Source organism: Montipora capricornis, chromosome 9 (assembly GCF_036669925.1).
Source record: "Montipora capricornis isolate CH-2021 chromosome 9, ASM3666992v2, whole genome shotgun sequence".
NCBI classification, from domain to species: Eukaryota; Metazoa; Cnidaria; class Anthozoa; order Scleractinia; family Acroporidae; genus Montipora; species Montipora capricornis.
In genome coordinates, this window is record NC_090891.1 from 10,195,661 (window position 1) to 10,213,160 (window position 17,500).

General features: G+C 38.3%; 2 protein-coding genes across 4 annotated transcripts in view; one reads left to right on the top strand and one right to left on the bottom strand.

Moving 5' to 3' along the window:
• LOC138016388 (protein Wnt-5a-like) overlaps positions 1–17,500 on the top strand; it is an 81,920-nt gene that overhangs the window by 23,657 nt on the left and 40,763 nt on the right. For all 3 annotated transcript variants that reach the window (XM_068863536.1, XM_068863534.1, XM_068863535.1), the window contains exons 3-5: positions 12,266–12,372; positions 12,776–13,020; positions 15,331–15,617. In XM_068863536.1, coding sequence (XP_068719637.1) covers positions 12,266–12,372; positions 12,776–13,020; positions 15,331–15,617 — 639 coding nt within the window. The remainder of the gene's footprint in view (positions 1–12,265; positions 12,373–12,775; positions 13,021–15,330; positions 15,618–17,500) is intronic.
• LOC138016389 (F-box/LRR-repeat protein 14-like) lies at positions 1,411–4,031 on the bottom strand. Its single transcript, XM_068863537.1, has one exon. It carries the CDS (start codon positions 3,538–3,540, stop codon positions 2,305–2,307), a length of 1,236 nt encoding a protein of 411 aa, XP_068719638.1. The 5' UTR covers positions 3,541–4,031; the 3' UTR covers positions 1,411–2,304.

A 17,500-nucleotide genomic window follows, 5' to 3' on the forward strand; every position in this document is an offset into this window, starting at 1 on the left:
ACCATTCGCCACCCCTTTAAATGTAATTTCTTCCAACAGTTGATGCCTCTCACTTAAAGCTTTTTGTGTGTCTCAGGAAAGGAAGCGCAGCAATCAGTCAGTTATCAGAATGTCATCGTGTGACTGGTACTCTTGTGGAGCCTATAATTTCGCTAAAACTATAAAGATATTCCACTTGCTAAAACATCTTTCCACTGCACATAAAATTGTTTTAATTTAGTTCTTTACTGTCTCATAAAGGAACCACAGGTTTTGTTGTCTTTGGTAATTCCAACAACGTTTTAGCAAGGACGGAAATTGGTTTCCTCAATCTCGTCCCTTTTTATTTTAAGAGTTACATAGTGACTTTTGTCTCACAGCTTTCCTGTTTTCCTGCGCTTTTCATCAATATGCAGATCTTAACTAAGGATTTTGTCGGGTAGAAACCGCCAGTTTGATTAATATTTTTGGCATTGTTTAGGGTTTGAAGAAGCAATAAAATGCAAAAGAGATTTCTTAAGAAAATCATAAGGAGAAAGTGTTCTGAAAGAAATGTTTATTTAAACTGCGGGTTATAAACGAAAGATAGAAGTGATTAACGCACTTCTCCGGACAATTTAAACTGCATGTTCTGCCTCTAACCGAAGCATCCGTTCATCATCTGAGACAAATAATGCAGCCTAGACCAGTTCACGCGCTTGAGTGCATCGTGGGTAATCAGGGCAACATGGCGGGAAATTCAGAGGTTTGTATGGAAATCACTTCAAAGCAAAATAAACTGTACACGACTCTACTTTACAGACTTTTGCCTTCATAAAGCAAACAAATAAGTCCAAGTTCCCAACGGCGATGAACTGGACGTGATATCTATTCTCTGTAATTCCTAAATATTGCTTTTGTCTCCATACATTCTTTGTAATTTTGTGCCTTTGGATTCACAGGAAATTTATGGCAGAAACTTTGTTCAATGAAATAATTTCTTCAACAGCTATTCTCTCAAACTTTCTTCTGCCGCACGTTTGAGCGCATATCTTCTGTTTCGGAAAATAAAAAAACGCCAAAATTCCCTATCATGAATACTTTTAATCGGGTTTTGAACTTCCACACAATCCTTTGAATTTCTCTCCATCTTGTCCTGATTTTCCATGATACACTAAAGACCGTGAACTCGTTTATTCGTCGGTCAGTCATTGGCCGCATCATCTTAGAAGAAGTCTAAGCTTAACCTATCAAATTTGTGAATAGTTTTTGTCTCAAGCATTAATAAGGGGTGTTATATCCTGCGTTAAAAATATCTTGATATTTTAAACTACAGTGTAGAAAACTATTCATTGATTTGAAGAAACTGAAATAGTTATTTCTTCCCCTCCTCGACGCTACGAGAAACAGCAAAAGTTAAATTTTAAATATCCAAAGGAACAACAATGCTCGTCAAATAGGGCACACCTTAAGTTCGTTCACTTTTCTTGTAGGATTACTTTACAACACATTGTCAAATTGCTACGTTCCCTGAATAACTGAACTCATTTGTGATATTGGTCCAATTTCTAAAACTGACATAACTGTTCTCTAAAAACAATATATTTCTCTGTTTCCAAACAGTTCACAGTTTATCAAAAAGACACATCTGTTTTACAGAAACACTTTTAAATAGTGTTCTTCCGCGCCTCTCTCCAAGAAATGTTTTTCAAATAATTCTTGTAAATGGATATTATACAAAGAATGCAAGAAATGTGTGAGTAAAGAGATTGTCCCGAAAACCAACACGCCATTTCCTGTCACAGGAAAAATAGGTCACGCAACAATTCAAGAAATTCGTTTTCGCGGATTGAATAGTAGTATCCTTACCTAATTTTAGCACCGGTTAGGCGAGGAACGCGGGAATGTTTTTAGGATGTTCAAACGAAGCAGACATTGACAAGAGAAAAGGAAAAAAGATGAGATGGCACAGGACGGATTAGATAACATTTCTTGTGATAATGACAACGCATCGGGAACAAGTTTGAATTTTATTCTCGCATGCTCGTATTTGATTTTCTGGTAAATCTCCAATCCACTATCTTGAGGAGTACACTCACTCCATGATCCATGATGAGTGGACCTCAAATGTTCATTATAAAAGTCTGAACAGACATCGATTCCATGAAATTGTGCTCACAGAACACATCAAGAATTAAAGCCCCCGGAACACTAGTTTATTTTAATTATAATAAAAACGACTCTTCTCTTCTGGACATATTCTGTATCACAGCTGAATTGAAATTACAAGTTGCAAGTCTGTACACATGCATGACACTGAAATGCGTAAAGAGAGACATCTGACAGTCACCTTTGCCATAAACCGAGATTAAGAACTTGTAAGTGTGGAAGATGCATCAGCTTCTCCAGTCCAGTTTTAGTGACTTTCGTACAACCGTACAAGTCGATGTTTGTTATACTAGTTAAATTTTCGGCAATTGAAGATAAACTCATGTCTGTAATTTGTGTACACTGGCCAATATTTAACACACGCAGGTCGTGGAGGCTTCGTGCCGCTTTACACAGTCCTTCGTCTGTAATATGGCAAGAATTCAATCCCAGATTTTTCAAATGATGAAGTCCATTCGATATGTGATTAAGGGCTGCGTCGCCAACTTTGTCGCAAAAGCTTACATCCAAACAAGTCAAATTAAGGCCTCCCACTGCCAAATGTGCGATGCCATCGTCGCCAATTCCTTCACAAGAGCGAAGATTTAATTCACGCAAACTCCGAAGAGAGGCTAAATGAGAGAGTCCGCTCTCAGTAATACCACAGCAGAAGCTTAAATTGATCGACTGAAGATGAACTAGACCTTTAGCTATGTTGCTTAGTGCGTTATCAGTGATCTTTTGACAGTCTTGTAAACATAAAGTAGTTAAATTCTTGTTACCACGAGCCGAACTAGCATTCAGACCGGCGAGATGTGCTATCCCAGTGTCAGAAATATGCCGACAGCTTCGAAGATTTAAGTACGTAAGTTTAGGTAAACCCCAGGCGCAGAGCAAGAGACCAGTGTTGGTAATGTTACAACACCCAGCAAGATCCAGAACTTCCAGATTGCTTAAAAAACGAGCGATTCGACCAAGACTCGTGTCCGTGATTTGTTTACACAAACTTAGATTTAACACTGTCAAAGAGGAAAGATCTTTGACGAACGCATGTCCAACCCCTATGTCCGTCACATTATAGCATCCTTTAAGGTTTAAACTCTCTATATTTGGTAAATTTTGAATAACATAGCTCAAACTCTTCTTCAGACTAAGTAAACGGATTTTGCGTATGCCACGTTTCGCCAGCGAAGGAAACAAGTAGGGATTCGATCTCCTCAAATGTAGTCTTGCCTGTGTACCGCGCCACACCAGTCGATTATAGGCCGAATCCCTCCATTTTGTACAAACTTGGCAAACCCTTCCCTTGTCTCTGATGTCCAAATAACTAAAAATAATGGCTAGAATCTCCGGGAAAAGGCAATGGATCGTCGTCTTTCCTTTCATGTCGTTCGCCTGCTTGCAACAAAGCGCCATCGGAAATCGATCAAGCATTTCAATACACTTGGGACCCTTTGTCTACACGCTACCACGTGACTCTCTTTGCTCTCCCTCAGTGGCCTTCGAAGACAATGGCGATTTTTCATTCATAGCTTGTCGTTTGTAGGCTGAATATCATTTTCACTCGGAGTTAAAAAAGCTATTATTTTATGTGTAAACCTTTTCCCATAGTCACCAAAACGGTCTCTAAATCCTGTTGAAATGTACGATCTTAAAAACGTTTTTAATATGTCCACAGCCAAGAATAGCAACAAATTTATGATAACAATGGTAGCCGTTTGAATGAAAAAGCCATATTGATCTATTCTCATGAAGCTCTGTTGATCTCAAACAATAGAGCATTAACAAGGTCCACTAATTTCCTTAGTTAACGATAAAAATAGATTTCGGATTCTTGGGGTGACGGCACGCGGAATACCACAAACCAAGTCGCCCAGCGATCACATTCAAAATTTCAAACTCTGCATCATTGTTGCTTCCAAACGACTTCTGTTGTGTGGTAATGAACATCAGCTACAAAATAGCCTGACTTTTTCCTGCCTAAATTTGAGAGCCATTGTCGCCAGTTTTAATCATGCGTAGGATCAGGCGGAGCTGTGAATTGATATGAATGATGACTGATAATATTACGTCTAAAATTTGGCTTCGGTGAGTTGTTCTCAATCTTTTCAGCATTGATAGAAAAAAAGAAATTCTCCTGTTTTTGTAGGGTGATTTCAGGTAATTTAAACGTAACCTGCAAACGATCTTCTTTTTATGAAGAATAAGAGTGTTCTAGCATCAAATTGAAAATATTGTGTTGACACGAGAGCGTATTAATATTGGTGACGAGTGAAAAGCTGTCACAGAGTGCGTGATCCCTCAGCTTTGCACAACAGTGGTCTAGTCGGCTATAAGACCCTATAAATGCAGCCGGCACTGCGTAGCTGCACCTGGAATTTCCCACGAGGTTCTACTATATTAATTAAAGCAGAAATGAAACTACTGTTGTTCTTGCTTGTTTTCTCAGCTAAAGATCCTTGTGTAAAGTACATCACGGCGAGGACTAAGCCTCGTCTTCAATAGCGACGCGAGCTTAATTTAAGCATAGGCAACAAGCAAAAACTCAGCAGTCTTGATCTTTTGCATCTTTCGTTGGAAACTAAAAGGAAGTTAAATATGTCTGCAAATGTCGCTTGTGTTTGTGGGAGGACTCGTTGTCCCCTGCCGGCCTCTGCATCCATAGGGTATCAAGAAGCTTGCTCAGAGTTTTAACCCTGGGCGGGGCTGAAGTACGCATCATTACTGCTGCTTTCTCACGATGATCTGTGCTGTCAGTCTCAGCAAGGACTGAAGACAGAAAACCATGAGAAAAAGAGGACTCGCTGAGTGAAGGAAGTTGAATTGCATAATTTGGAACAGGTCAGTTTTTGAGGCATCGGCGTTTTATAGGCACATTGCTGAGAACAGGTTCTCCACGCCTCTGTGTGACAAATATATATAGCACCAAAAGGGCGAATAATGTAGAGAAATGAACTAATTTGTGCAGTCAAGGTCATTTTGTTAATCAAAATATATGCCAACTTAGTATGACTGTAATATCGATGAATTGTTCCGGGCACTGGGTTGGCGTAAACTCAAATATCAGCTGCTGTTATGATGTATAAATCCTTACATGGGATGACCCTGAGTATATAAGTTGTAGATTTGTGTTTCGAAACGACATAACATGTTATCGATTAGGAAAAAGAGTTTTCGCCTTACGGCGGAGCAGGTTGTGGAACAGTATCCAGTGATCTTCGTGCAGCAACATATTTACATGAAACTTGAAGGGGCTAGGTCACGCAATTTTAGGCAATTTCAGCACTGATCGAATGGTCATAGAATTAACTAAAATATCAAAATAACTGTTCAAAACTATAGAAGATCTCTAACAAAACGCAGGGAAGCCAAGAAGGGACAAGGATGGACAAAACTGCAGAGGATTGAAATGGATTGAATTTGGGTAAATTTGAAAAACGTCGGCCCACCCTTTTTCAAAATTACATCAGTCTATATTAAAATGTCATTTACAAAGCTGGAAAATCATTCTCAGTTGTTATGTGGCCGTGATTTTGAAAATGAAAGACGCTTGCTCTGCCAATTTGACGTTTAGAGCTCATAATTAACAAAATTAAACAAAATTACCTAAAATAGCGTGACCTAGCCCCTTTAACTTACGTCACCACAGCCTGGTAAAGCAGCTTTTAGTATGTAGAGTATTTAGGTTATTAACTTTAGTTAGGAATAATTAGTTAATCTTTTATCCTTTTATAATCTTTGATGAAGGATCAACCGTGAACAACAAACACCAGCAGCTGGGTTGCTATTCCATTTGGCAATTTTGGAATAACAATAAAGAAGATTGTTTCCTCACTTTCTATGCAGTGAAGATGTCCTGAAACACGATAACCGTGACAGAGAGGTGCCGCATGTTTCTAAATTTTCGTGGGTCACGTTTTCTCAGTGAAGTTTCCGTGTCGTGTACGATTTTTAACTGGAAACACATTTTGTGGACTTGCATAATTTAATTTGTGTGAGACAGTGTATTTAATTGTTTTTCCGAAATACATAAGCGTCGCATTAATTAGTTCGTTTTATCGATCTACCCCTCACCGTTGTTTTGATCAAACTGAATTCTTTATTTTTCATTCCTTTTTATTAGTAAAATCTTGTGTTGTCTTCCAAACAGCAGAAATTCGATTGTAAGAACTTTCTTACTTTCAACTGCAGCACAGAGACGAATTCATATGATATTCCGTACTGAACAAGGACGTGATGAGAGTGGTATTACAAAGTATGCTTTACTTCTTCTTGAAAAACTCGTCAAGTTGTTAAGGTCAACCCAGATTTCGATATTACATCGATAGAAAAAAAAAACTGTCTCACCACTGATCTCATCCCCGCAAGAAGAGATTGATACAGTGACACATGGTATCACTATACGAGATCATGATAACTAGTTGTCGATTTTTAGCTGATTACGTAACTAATGGGCCGTGAACACACGATGTGCACGCTTACTGGCAACGAACTGTAGTTTGATCAAACTTTGTGCTTCGTTAACGACGTTTTACCTCAACATTAATACTTCAAGTCAAAGCCGTAGAGGCAAAGTTACGAAGGGCACGATGGAAAACAACAACTCTATTTGCTCATCACGTTATCAAAAAAATCTATGGAAATGCATTCAGGGAGAGAGGATCTAAAGCGAGTGAGCACAAAATAAAAGAAAAAAAAGGAAAAGGAAGATCTACCTGCGTATATATAAGGACTTTGCAACCAATCTCTAGAGACATAGATAACAATGCTTCAATATACAATAGCAAGTGGACGAACAAAAGGACCTAATGAAACTGAGATCTTTTGTTTTCGTCCATGCACCAAGTGAACATGGTGAGGATGACCTTAGTAAAGTGAAAACCACCTATTGGTCAAAGTAACTCATAGGCTTTCGAGTAGGCCACAATTTAGTGCAATACATAATAGAAAAGAAAAGAATAAGATCAACTGCAACACATGTTGCTGCAATTTATCAGTAAAAGTAAGTTGAGGAACGTGGACTTGGACAAAAACGATACCAGGGGATTGCTAGGTGCAGTACAGCGGTCTTCAATTGAAAATTTAGTTACAAATATTAAATTTTTCCAAATGGTCTGGATAGCACAGGTGTTACTAATATTTTTAAAAATACAACTACGCTTTTGAATTTACGGAACATGTTTTGATGTTTCACACATCATCTTCAGCCATAGTGAGTGTAACATTAAAATGTTTACAAGATAATTCGTATATATAACTATCAATACAATGATTCTTTGTAGGTTAAATGTTCGTTTCAATTAGGTAACATTCAAACGAACCAACAATGTCAGTTATAGAGAACACAACTGACATAACGGTAAAAGTTTAAAAGTGTAATGCTAAACTGACATGATTGACTTGTTTGTTGAGTTCGGGTTTCAACCGCTCAATATGGAAGCTCTCCTTGATTTTGAGTTGACAGAAAGAAGTAGCATAATCAATAATTTTGAAGCAAGAAACATCACAATTATCCTGACAATTTTTAGAAACGATGCGATGACGGTTCTTGCTTCAAAATTATTGATAATACTACTTCTTTCTATCAACTCAAAATCAAGGAGAGCTTCCATATTGAGCGGTTGAAACCCGAACCCAACAAACAAGTTTATCATGTCAGGTTATTAGCATTACACTTTGAAACTTTTACCGTTATGTCAGTTGTGTTCTCTTTAATATTGTTGATTCGTTTGAACTTCACCTACTTGAAACGAACATTTAATCTACAAAGAATCATTGTATTAAATATTCATAGTTACACATATATATATATATATCTTTGCCTTGTGTGTTTACTTTGTTTTCGCTCTACTTGTAATGGTATTGAGCGCTCTTCACCTTCACACCACACTATAAACTTTCAGTGGTATATATATATATTATATATATGTACGAATTATGTTGTAAAAATTTTAATGTTACACTCACTATGGCTGAAGATGATGTTTGAAACATCAAAACATGTTCCGTAAATTCAAAAGTGTGGTTGTATTTTTAAAAATATAAATATTAAATAAATTTCATAATACAGATCCGCTTCGCTGAGAGGAAAGATTCATAGCTCTTTCTGAAAAGATATGAAAGGCATCTATAAAGGGTCTTTTTCCTTGTCCTCGATCCATGTTACATCGTTAAGACGACTCCTTGATTTATTCGGCCCATGTGGTTGAACTTTCCGTAGCAAACTCACCTTCGTCTCGTTGCAGACATAGACAGCAATGCCGATTTTATGCTGCAGCCATAGATGGAAGTTACACCTAAATCAACTCAGCAAGCAGAGGTTTTTCTCTTTCACGAACATACTGTAGCGAAGGCCGCGAGAACAACTATTTCATAAGTAAAAAGTTCGCATTGCTGACAAAAACAGATACATGTATATCTACTGATGCAGGTAAAGGTGATCTTCCACATGGCCTCATATAAACAAGACGTCGAAAAACTGAGGCTGACAATCCCTTGTTTGCTATAGTTAACGTTCCGCTCACCTTGGACTTCCTGCCCTACTTTGCAAACAGTTTGACTAAATAAGATCCTCGTGGAATCACAATTAAAATGCACCATTAATAATAATGATGAAACGATAAAACAGAGCTATACGTGTGACTACAAACTGATTTATCATTACAATATATAACTTGGGAAAACTACTGTAGTTACATAAACTGAAATTAAGAAACCATCTGTTAATTAAAGATCTTTATAACCCGGTTATAATCGTCTTAATTGCTCCTTAGCAGCAGCTGCTCATAAAGTACGTGAGGTGGATTTTTTATGGTAGTTTTCCATAGTTTGAAGACCCTGTCTCTGATTACCTCGGAGTATTACGCACAAGTTGTTTGTATTATCTAATGCAGTCGTCTTTGCTCTGAGAAGCCGCTTCCCAAATTTCATTCCCATATAAAAATAATGACATAATCAACGAATCAAATAGCTTACTAGTTAGTAAGCTTATCTATACGTAGAGTCAGGGGCACCCAACGAGCATATTAAACCAAAAGCCTTTGAGAGACATTTCTAGGCTCCTTGTAATGTCTAAAGACTGTCGAGATTAAGGAGATGTTTTTATCACCTAGATGGTCCTAGATTAATTTGATCCGTTCAGATACCTTATCGGAAAATTGTCCGGCGAAAATTTTAGGGAATGATATCTTCATTTCAGAAATTGCCAGCTAAATGTTACCTTCTAAGAACTTCCAACCAAACCATTTTCTCTTCCGAAACTGCTAGGTGACCTTTGTAAGTGCCAAAAATTGCAAAAATATCCCTTCCGAAAACGTAAGGGACTACTTTTATCTGGTAGCGAATCTTTTAAGTGATGCTTTAGTAAAGAAATGTGTAGCTGTCTAGCAACGTAGAACCGATTTATTTCACCGAAGATTATCGTTGGCTGCCCCTGATCTTTAGGTAGAGTAGCCAAAATATTTGCAGACTGGTAAGATACATAAACGACTACTGACTTTGCACAACAGTTTCTGGAGATGCTATTTATTTATGTCAGGGTTGTTTTGGAAAATTATACCCAGTAATTTCAACCAGGTTTTTGCGTTGTTCAATTCTCTGTATTAATGGTGGCACTAGATAGTTGATGGATTAAGTCAAGTGGTTCTGGCAGGTTTAGTCCATGGTTTCGGGGTTCACATACCCATTACTGCCTGACCAAAACATTTCTCAGTCTCTTCGTTGCGTGCTAACTTCCCACCAGATTGGCATTTCCACATTTTAAGAAAATGCAAAATCATTGGCACATGCTGTTATTTTGACATGTTGTTAATTTTTTTCTTGATTTTAATCTGTATCTTTTCTAATTCCCACCTGAAATTCTTCAAAATTAACCAATTCAACCTGTGGGAGATTTTCTTTTCGAAATACGCCGGTATTCCTGGAATGTAAAACACAAGGAATTTCGCCACTGCTCCCATCGTTGCAAGCATATACTTAATAGCCAAAACCACGGTATACAATCCTTGCATTTCTTTCTTAGGAAATATTTGACCATTTGTCTACTCGTTTGCTAATTCAAGTCAATCCAACGACACTCAGATCTGCTTCCAGTATGCTTTATATTCCTTTTTTATTCTTACGTAATGGAAACGGTACGTCGATTTCCATGGAGCGATTTTACAACTCCCATCTGGTTTTAATTCATAATTATTTTAGGTCATCATTTTTCCATTTTGCAGCGTCCCTTTGACAGTACAAAATACCAAACTTTCGTCAGTCAGTTGATAGAGACTATGAAGGATGGCACTTTAATATTCGTTTCCATGTTCATAATTTAAGTTCCTCGACCTTCGCTCCAGTGATTCCGTTAATAAAGAACATAAAAGGTTCTTCGCGGTTTTTTGTAGGAAAAAACCTATGCACTGTTCCTCTGCCACATACGCCAAGTTGCCTCTTCTTTTTTTTTCTCAAGTACATCTGTCTGCACCTCTTTAAAAAAATTAATCGAGTGGGTTGTAAAAGGAGCGAAGAGCTATATCTGCAGCCAGTTTTATAATATTAATGCATGATATGCTCATTCAATCCATCAAGGCTTACGACTCAATTTTGCGGTATCGCAGTTGACTAACTATGGTCCTTAACGACGTTAAACCCAGCGGGTGGTCAGTGGCATAGTGGATGAAGAAACCGTTATCTATTGCAATAGTTGCTCCTCCCATTAACGTGAGCCTTCGATTAGACTAGCGGGAAATATCATCAAACCATTTTTCAAATATAGTTTTGCATGTCTTGTTACTGCTCCCCTAAGTCTACTTGCAGGATTCATATAGGCTTTAATTAATACAATCCATTTTCCTATTCTCACCTGACTACTAGAGAAATCGGCTTTTACCTATGACATTTGACCCAATAGGCGAACCTTTTCCAGACAAGTGTGCTGTTTTTGGTATATCAGAATACTTGAACTCATTGCTTGCCTTTTCCCTTAATTGTCGCCTCCCATACTGGCTCAGGAATACCATACCTACTATGTGAAAAAGACCGATTCTCTTTCGAAAGCGCTTTGGGGACTATCTTAGCATGCACAACTAGAGAGAAAGCTTTTATTTCTTTAAGTGTTTTTCGGCGAGTCGCTCAAATTTAATCGAATAACAGTTAAAAATCCATACTCTTGATCGCCCGAAATCGATTTTGAAGTTGCGTGCCAGCACGAGCGCTACACTCTTGAGTTCCACGCGACAGTGAAAAGAAGCTGTTGTATTTGAAATTTCTCCACATGTTTGATTTATGAGAACAATTTCTGTCGGCAGCCAATCGAAATGCAGCTTTCAGCGCTCCTTAATTCTCATCTAACAACAACCCCAAACTACTTCATTTTCCGACGTGATAGGACGCCAATATTTGCATGATCGATTGCATAGAAAAAGGAAACATTTCAAGTTTTCTTTGACGATAATTCCGAGAATCGTTACTGGAACAACGAGAATGATTTTTCCGATCAAGAGCCTTAAGTCAAACTGTGCTACATGATGAAAACAAAAGATGAAACAAAATTTAACCACAAAATGTCATTGATTTATTAAGAATTCCTGACAAGACGTACATTTATTACTGGTTATTATTTGTAGTTTTATTCTCTTTTTCCAAAGCTATTAACTATGCACCGATGAACGGTTTACACCTTGCGGTTGTTATTCGAATTTCAATTAATTTCTATTCCCTAATCTTTTCCGACACTTTACTCAATATCACCCTGCATAGACTGTCGCTCATTTGTGGAATCTAACCCAACACCCTGGTGACATACAAACTACTTTATGAGGTCATTTTTTTAACTGGAAGCTATCAGGTTCTAGTAAAACAAATCTAACCGATCAGACTTAAAGGAGAAAATATTTCCGGTAAATAAATCTAGCCCTCTGGGCTCTAGACGCCGGTTTTCATCTGCCGGAACGCTTGTCGAAAAATGGCAATATCTTTTAGAAGACACATCTGTAACCAATAAACAAGACAAATACAAAATTCTCCCTGCATTGCAGCCAATCAGGTGCGTTGAACATGACATTATAAGCAGCTGCAGCTTGAGATCTAACTGCATGTGCGAAAGCCATTAATTGATGAGGATGTGTAGAAAACGAATATTGACTTAAGGATTCTATTTGACTATTTGACTGTACAGATCATCCTAGAATTCATGATGAAGGCAAGGCGAAGAGCCCAAAAAGTTCCATTTGTGTTTACTTTAATAATCCTCGCATCCTTATTTCAAGCTGGACAAAGTGGATGGTGAGTTGTGAACTCCTTAAGGAGCCCATTTGCAACCATATTGTGTTTGTTACTGTTGACCCTTTCCTTCATGATGACCAGCTTGCCAACTCTTGTCTTGACAAAGAAATGTTCATGCTTTCGTAAAAAAATTAGGTGTGATCATGTTGCCAATCCCGGACAAAACAATCGTTCATTTGTTTTCGTGATGTTTTGTCAAGGTACCTACAATTGGAGTTTTATAAGCAACAATCCTCATTGACAGACTACGGTAGAATTAGCCATGTTTTCAAAACTTCTAACTTCTTCATTTTATTTTTTCTCTTGCATTTTGCTTTCTCATAGGGTTCCTCAAAGCCTGCAGGCTCCGTTTATTTCTCGTAAACTAAGTGCTCCCTTTCTCGTTTTATACCGATTTAAACAGGTCGCTCGGCATTCCGAATCAAGTGTATATTATGAGCACAGTAACACGGTTTTGTGACGGAATGCCCGACTTAAGCTTAAAGCAGAGAGAGATGTGCGAAGCAGACCGAGATGTCATGGCCAGCATTAGGTATGGAGCGAATCTCGCAGTGAAGCAATGCCAGCACCAGTTTCAATATCGCCGATGGAATTGTTCAGTACCAGAGAGGGATCGAATCACTCTCTTTCGTCGCATCACTGGAAAAGGTGGGAATTTCTCTTTGTTTAAATATTTTTTTTATAACTGCTACTTTAATTACGGCTTGTTTGTTTTGCTCAATGGCCAAGAAATCCACGAGCTAATTAAAAACGTGCATCTGTCTATTTTTGCTAGAGCTCACTTCTTGAAAGAGTTGGCTTTAAGTGGGTATGATCTTAACTATGTTTTGACCCAAGTAAACGACAACTTTGTCTCAAACTCCAAGGGCTTTGTTTGAGCTGAGTTCCTTTCAATGGTGTCCGAGTAGTGCCTGTTGAGAGTGGCGCAAGCGAGGCAGTGAGCTCAGTTGTGGGAAATCCGCCGGGTTCCCATCTCTTCAAAAGAAAATGCCCAATTTCAGCGGCTTTTGTATGTCCATGTATTTCCTCTCATTTATCTTCAAACATTTAAAGGAAAATGTGCTCCTGTCAATGATTCCGTGGTTTCGTTATCACAGTATGAGCGTTGTTGTGTTTTGTTTGCCGTCGTGTATGTTTTAACTCTGGGCACTGTTGTTTAAATTTATCTCTTCTCCATATGGCAAATTGCGCTTTGTTGCCGGTTAAAAAGTGGCTCTTTTGTAGATGTCGGTCAGCTATTCATCTATGTCAAAATTTGATTTGTGGCAGGAATGAGTTATTGAAGAATCATCCGAATCATCGACAATCTAAAAACTGGCATGATAAGTGTGTTTGTGTATTACACTAAATCTGCCATAACTTATCCGCACCGTCTTCAGTTGAAATCGGCAACCACTTGAAAAATTATTGATTCTTTTGAGATTATCGGTTTAAGATATGTTGTACTGTACATAGCAAGTTACTGCTTTGTGACGACTTCTGACAAGGATATCTCCAAACGTCTGTTGATTACACTTCTCCTTGTTAGCATGTGTTTAAGAACTTATTATGATATAGCCAGATCGCAGGTCGTTGTAAGAAGCGGAAGCATTATGAGAATTAACAGTTACTTTAGCTAAGAGAGCGCAATAAAAATGATCTTAAATTAGCTGTAAATTTGAAACTGTGATCCGTTCTCATGTTACTGACTCAACATTCCACAACAAACGGTGAGCAAAACCTTCCTTTAAAAAGGAGATTAGTTCAAGGGCTTCTTCAAACTTTCGGAGTTTTCTTCTTATCATCACAAGAAACAGAGAACAAACGGATTTCCGCTAGAAAGCGATCTTTTGCCAGCTAGTTGATCGATTTGCCTTTTTTTGGCAGACTTGCCCACAATTCAAAGCACGATCTCCACTGTTTGTTTCGACCGATATTTTCGTAGTGACATGCAGTTCAACAGTTTGTAACCGGTGTTAGGTTTTTCTTTACCGCTAACAGTTCGTATAGTCGATTTTTGCTGTTTTCTTTGCATCTACTGTGGCTAAAGTAGTTTTTCCACCCTATTTAAATGCTCTGCAACTTGTTTGAAATCATGACCATCAGTTGATCTGCTACATTGCCCTACATTCAGTCCGTTTTGTTTGGTCATTTATTTATCAGAGAGTCAGCAGGTGCTTCTCCGGTTTGGAGAATTATGACAAAAACGTAAAGTTGCTATTCAATAGAAGGCCCAAAGTTTCAACATTTAGTCCTGTGTCCTGTGTCTTCATCTGGTGTGATCAACAACTATCGCAAGAATCTTTATATATGATCACCAATTTGGCTTATAAATAGCGAATTAGTTTCCTTTTCTCTCACGTTATGTATTTAACGACCCCCTTTCCTTTTTTAGTAAATTCGTGAGCGTCTAAAATAACTCTTGCGATAGCTTTTGATCCGGCCCCTCTGGCTCAGTGATGAAGACATAGGACAAGGGTTTCGAAAGGTTGGATTTGGTAAATTAACTGTAGCCTTCAGGACTACATTCATAATTCTCCAAACCGACATTGGTGCATCAAACTGTTTCCTCGTTCACACCAAACCATAACATGTTCTGAACATGTTTAGTTTAACACAGTTTGCATGTCTTGTTGGTGTGAATGGGGTATATCCTTATTGTCTACATGATAGCGGTGTGGACCTTAACTTACGACACTTACTTAATTTATTTCACAATTCGTGTCATATGAATAATTGTATTTTATGATAATAGGGTGTCCACTCCCATGCGATCAGTGCATTGTCATCACTGCGGTTATTTTGGCACGCTTTGCGAAAGTGGCGAAGGGAGGGTGGCATAAAAGCAGTGATGGAACTGCAGATAGTCTTTATGCAAGGAAGCACTTCGCTGCCTTTACGGGATCGTACAAATTTCAAGCCTGTGAACTTTGTCAAGCGCTACCGGTAAATAGTAACTTAATTCATTACATGTTTTAGGAACAAGAGAGGCGGCCTTTACGTACAGCATATCAGCCGCTGGAGTGGTTCATTCCATAGCTCGATCTTGCGTCGAAGGGAACTTAAGCGTGTGTGGGTGCAGTCGTGAAAGAAGACCAAAGAATTTAAACAGCGAATTTCAGTGGGGAGGTTGTGGGGATAATATTGATTACGGATCCAGGTATACAATGAAATTCATGAAAGCTGGTGAAGTTAAGAGTATCGAGGACGCAAAAAAACGCGAAATGGCTTTTATGAATTTGCATAACATTGCAGTGGGAATTAAGGTAAGAGATTACAAGTAACGGCCTTTCTCTATATCTATTTCTCTTTTGTAGCCTTACGAGGAAAGGTTGAAAAATTACAAAGAAGTAATTCTTGAAGTTTATTTTTGAAATAGTTTTTGTGATGACGTACTGAATTTGCATGCGATTAGTTCTTCCTGTCGTTAATTCTGTAAAAATCCAAAATCCGACATCCCCTCCAGGGTTTGAACATGCGACCTATACCGACTCCCTCTTTAGCCATCTCATTGCTATCATGGATTCTCGTTCTTACCTAATAATTATGGATTGAGTTGGCTGACACTTTTTACGTCCGAGTACAAAATGGCTCTTTCAAGCTGATAAAAAATGCATCGGGCAAACATGAGAAAAGCACATGCACAAATTGAAAGACAATGCTTGTGTTCAGCAGTATGTCCCGATGATGAGGAAGCCCTTTTGTGAGCTACCAGTTTAGATTTGCATAAATATATTTAAAAAACACAAGGATACTTTTTAAACCGAACATTCCAGACTTTTCGGTCCTGTCAAAACAATCCCTGGCAATAAAACTCCACTGATAAACGTTCAACATGGTATGCCATAGCTTTGGGGAAAAAAACCGACTCTATCTTTGTCTCAGGTGGCTTTCGATGTAAATTGGGACGTCAATCACAATTATCAGAAAGTTTGCACTCTCTGAAGAATAAACTTTGCTTACCTTTGAAAATTCAGTGCCTTCATTTCGACAAGATGCGGAAAAAAAATGCGCGGGGGGGGGGGGGGGGTGGGAAGGGAACTCGCCCAGGATTTTGGACCCCAAAAAGAGACCATATTTAAAACACATTATATAGATATTTTTTATTTTCTTCGCGTGAGACCATGCACGAAACCTTCACGGCCACATATGGGCTACACATGATGGCGTTTTCCCCATAACACACTACGTGAGACCAAATGAGACCAAAATCCGAAATTTGCACCCCTAAGCGAGACGACGAGCATTTCCACCCCTTTCACACGCGAGTCCCACCCCCGGTGCACGGCACAGATGACGAACCTAACCCTGATGCATTATGATTAGTCACTCCAATATTTTACCACACATTGCGATGAACCACTAGCGTTTTAAGTGAATCCTAAGCAAACATATCCTCACTTAAATGGTTAAATAAGCGTTTCCATCGATCGGCCATTGCTAATGCTAAACGTCGGTTTCTTCCTATGCATATAAGTGTGTACAATCTTGGAAGGCCTCCAAAGAGATGTGAGTTGTTCTATCGAAGCTGATGTTTTAAAGTTCTTACATTTGATGAAATGGGGCTACCCATTTGAAATTTATCGATACGTGCATTTCACTCAAGTGGATTAAATAAGGCAAAATGAAAGGAATAATCTATTGAAGGTCATAAAAATTGAATTCATTTTATTAGCGTTAAATTAATATGGTATGGAACTCATGACATTCATTTGTCTTCTTGACAACTGTCTTGAAAATTTTGTAAGGTGCTTACCCAGACAACATTCTTATTCGATGATTTATTCCTTTAGTCCGTGCAATCAAAATTTTAATCAACAGACAACCACTCTAACCATCAATTGTCAAGTGGAGGATGGGGTTAATGTCTCTAGTGAACGATCAACATCTCTTTTTTTTTGCTACCACACCGAGACTTGTTCAAATGGAGCACAGCTTATCCGGCATAATCTAATTGGAGCTTGTTGTACACACGTTCCTAGTTTTTTACATAGCAGGATATTTTACAAGTAAGGATGTAGTGTATTAGTCTTAGACTGGCGCTATTAACAAATTCGTTTTCACATTTTTGGTAACATTGCACGAACTCTAGATTCAGGAAAAACGGGAGTTGTGCATTTAGTTTGCTTTGATTTGAAAGCATATTGTC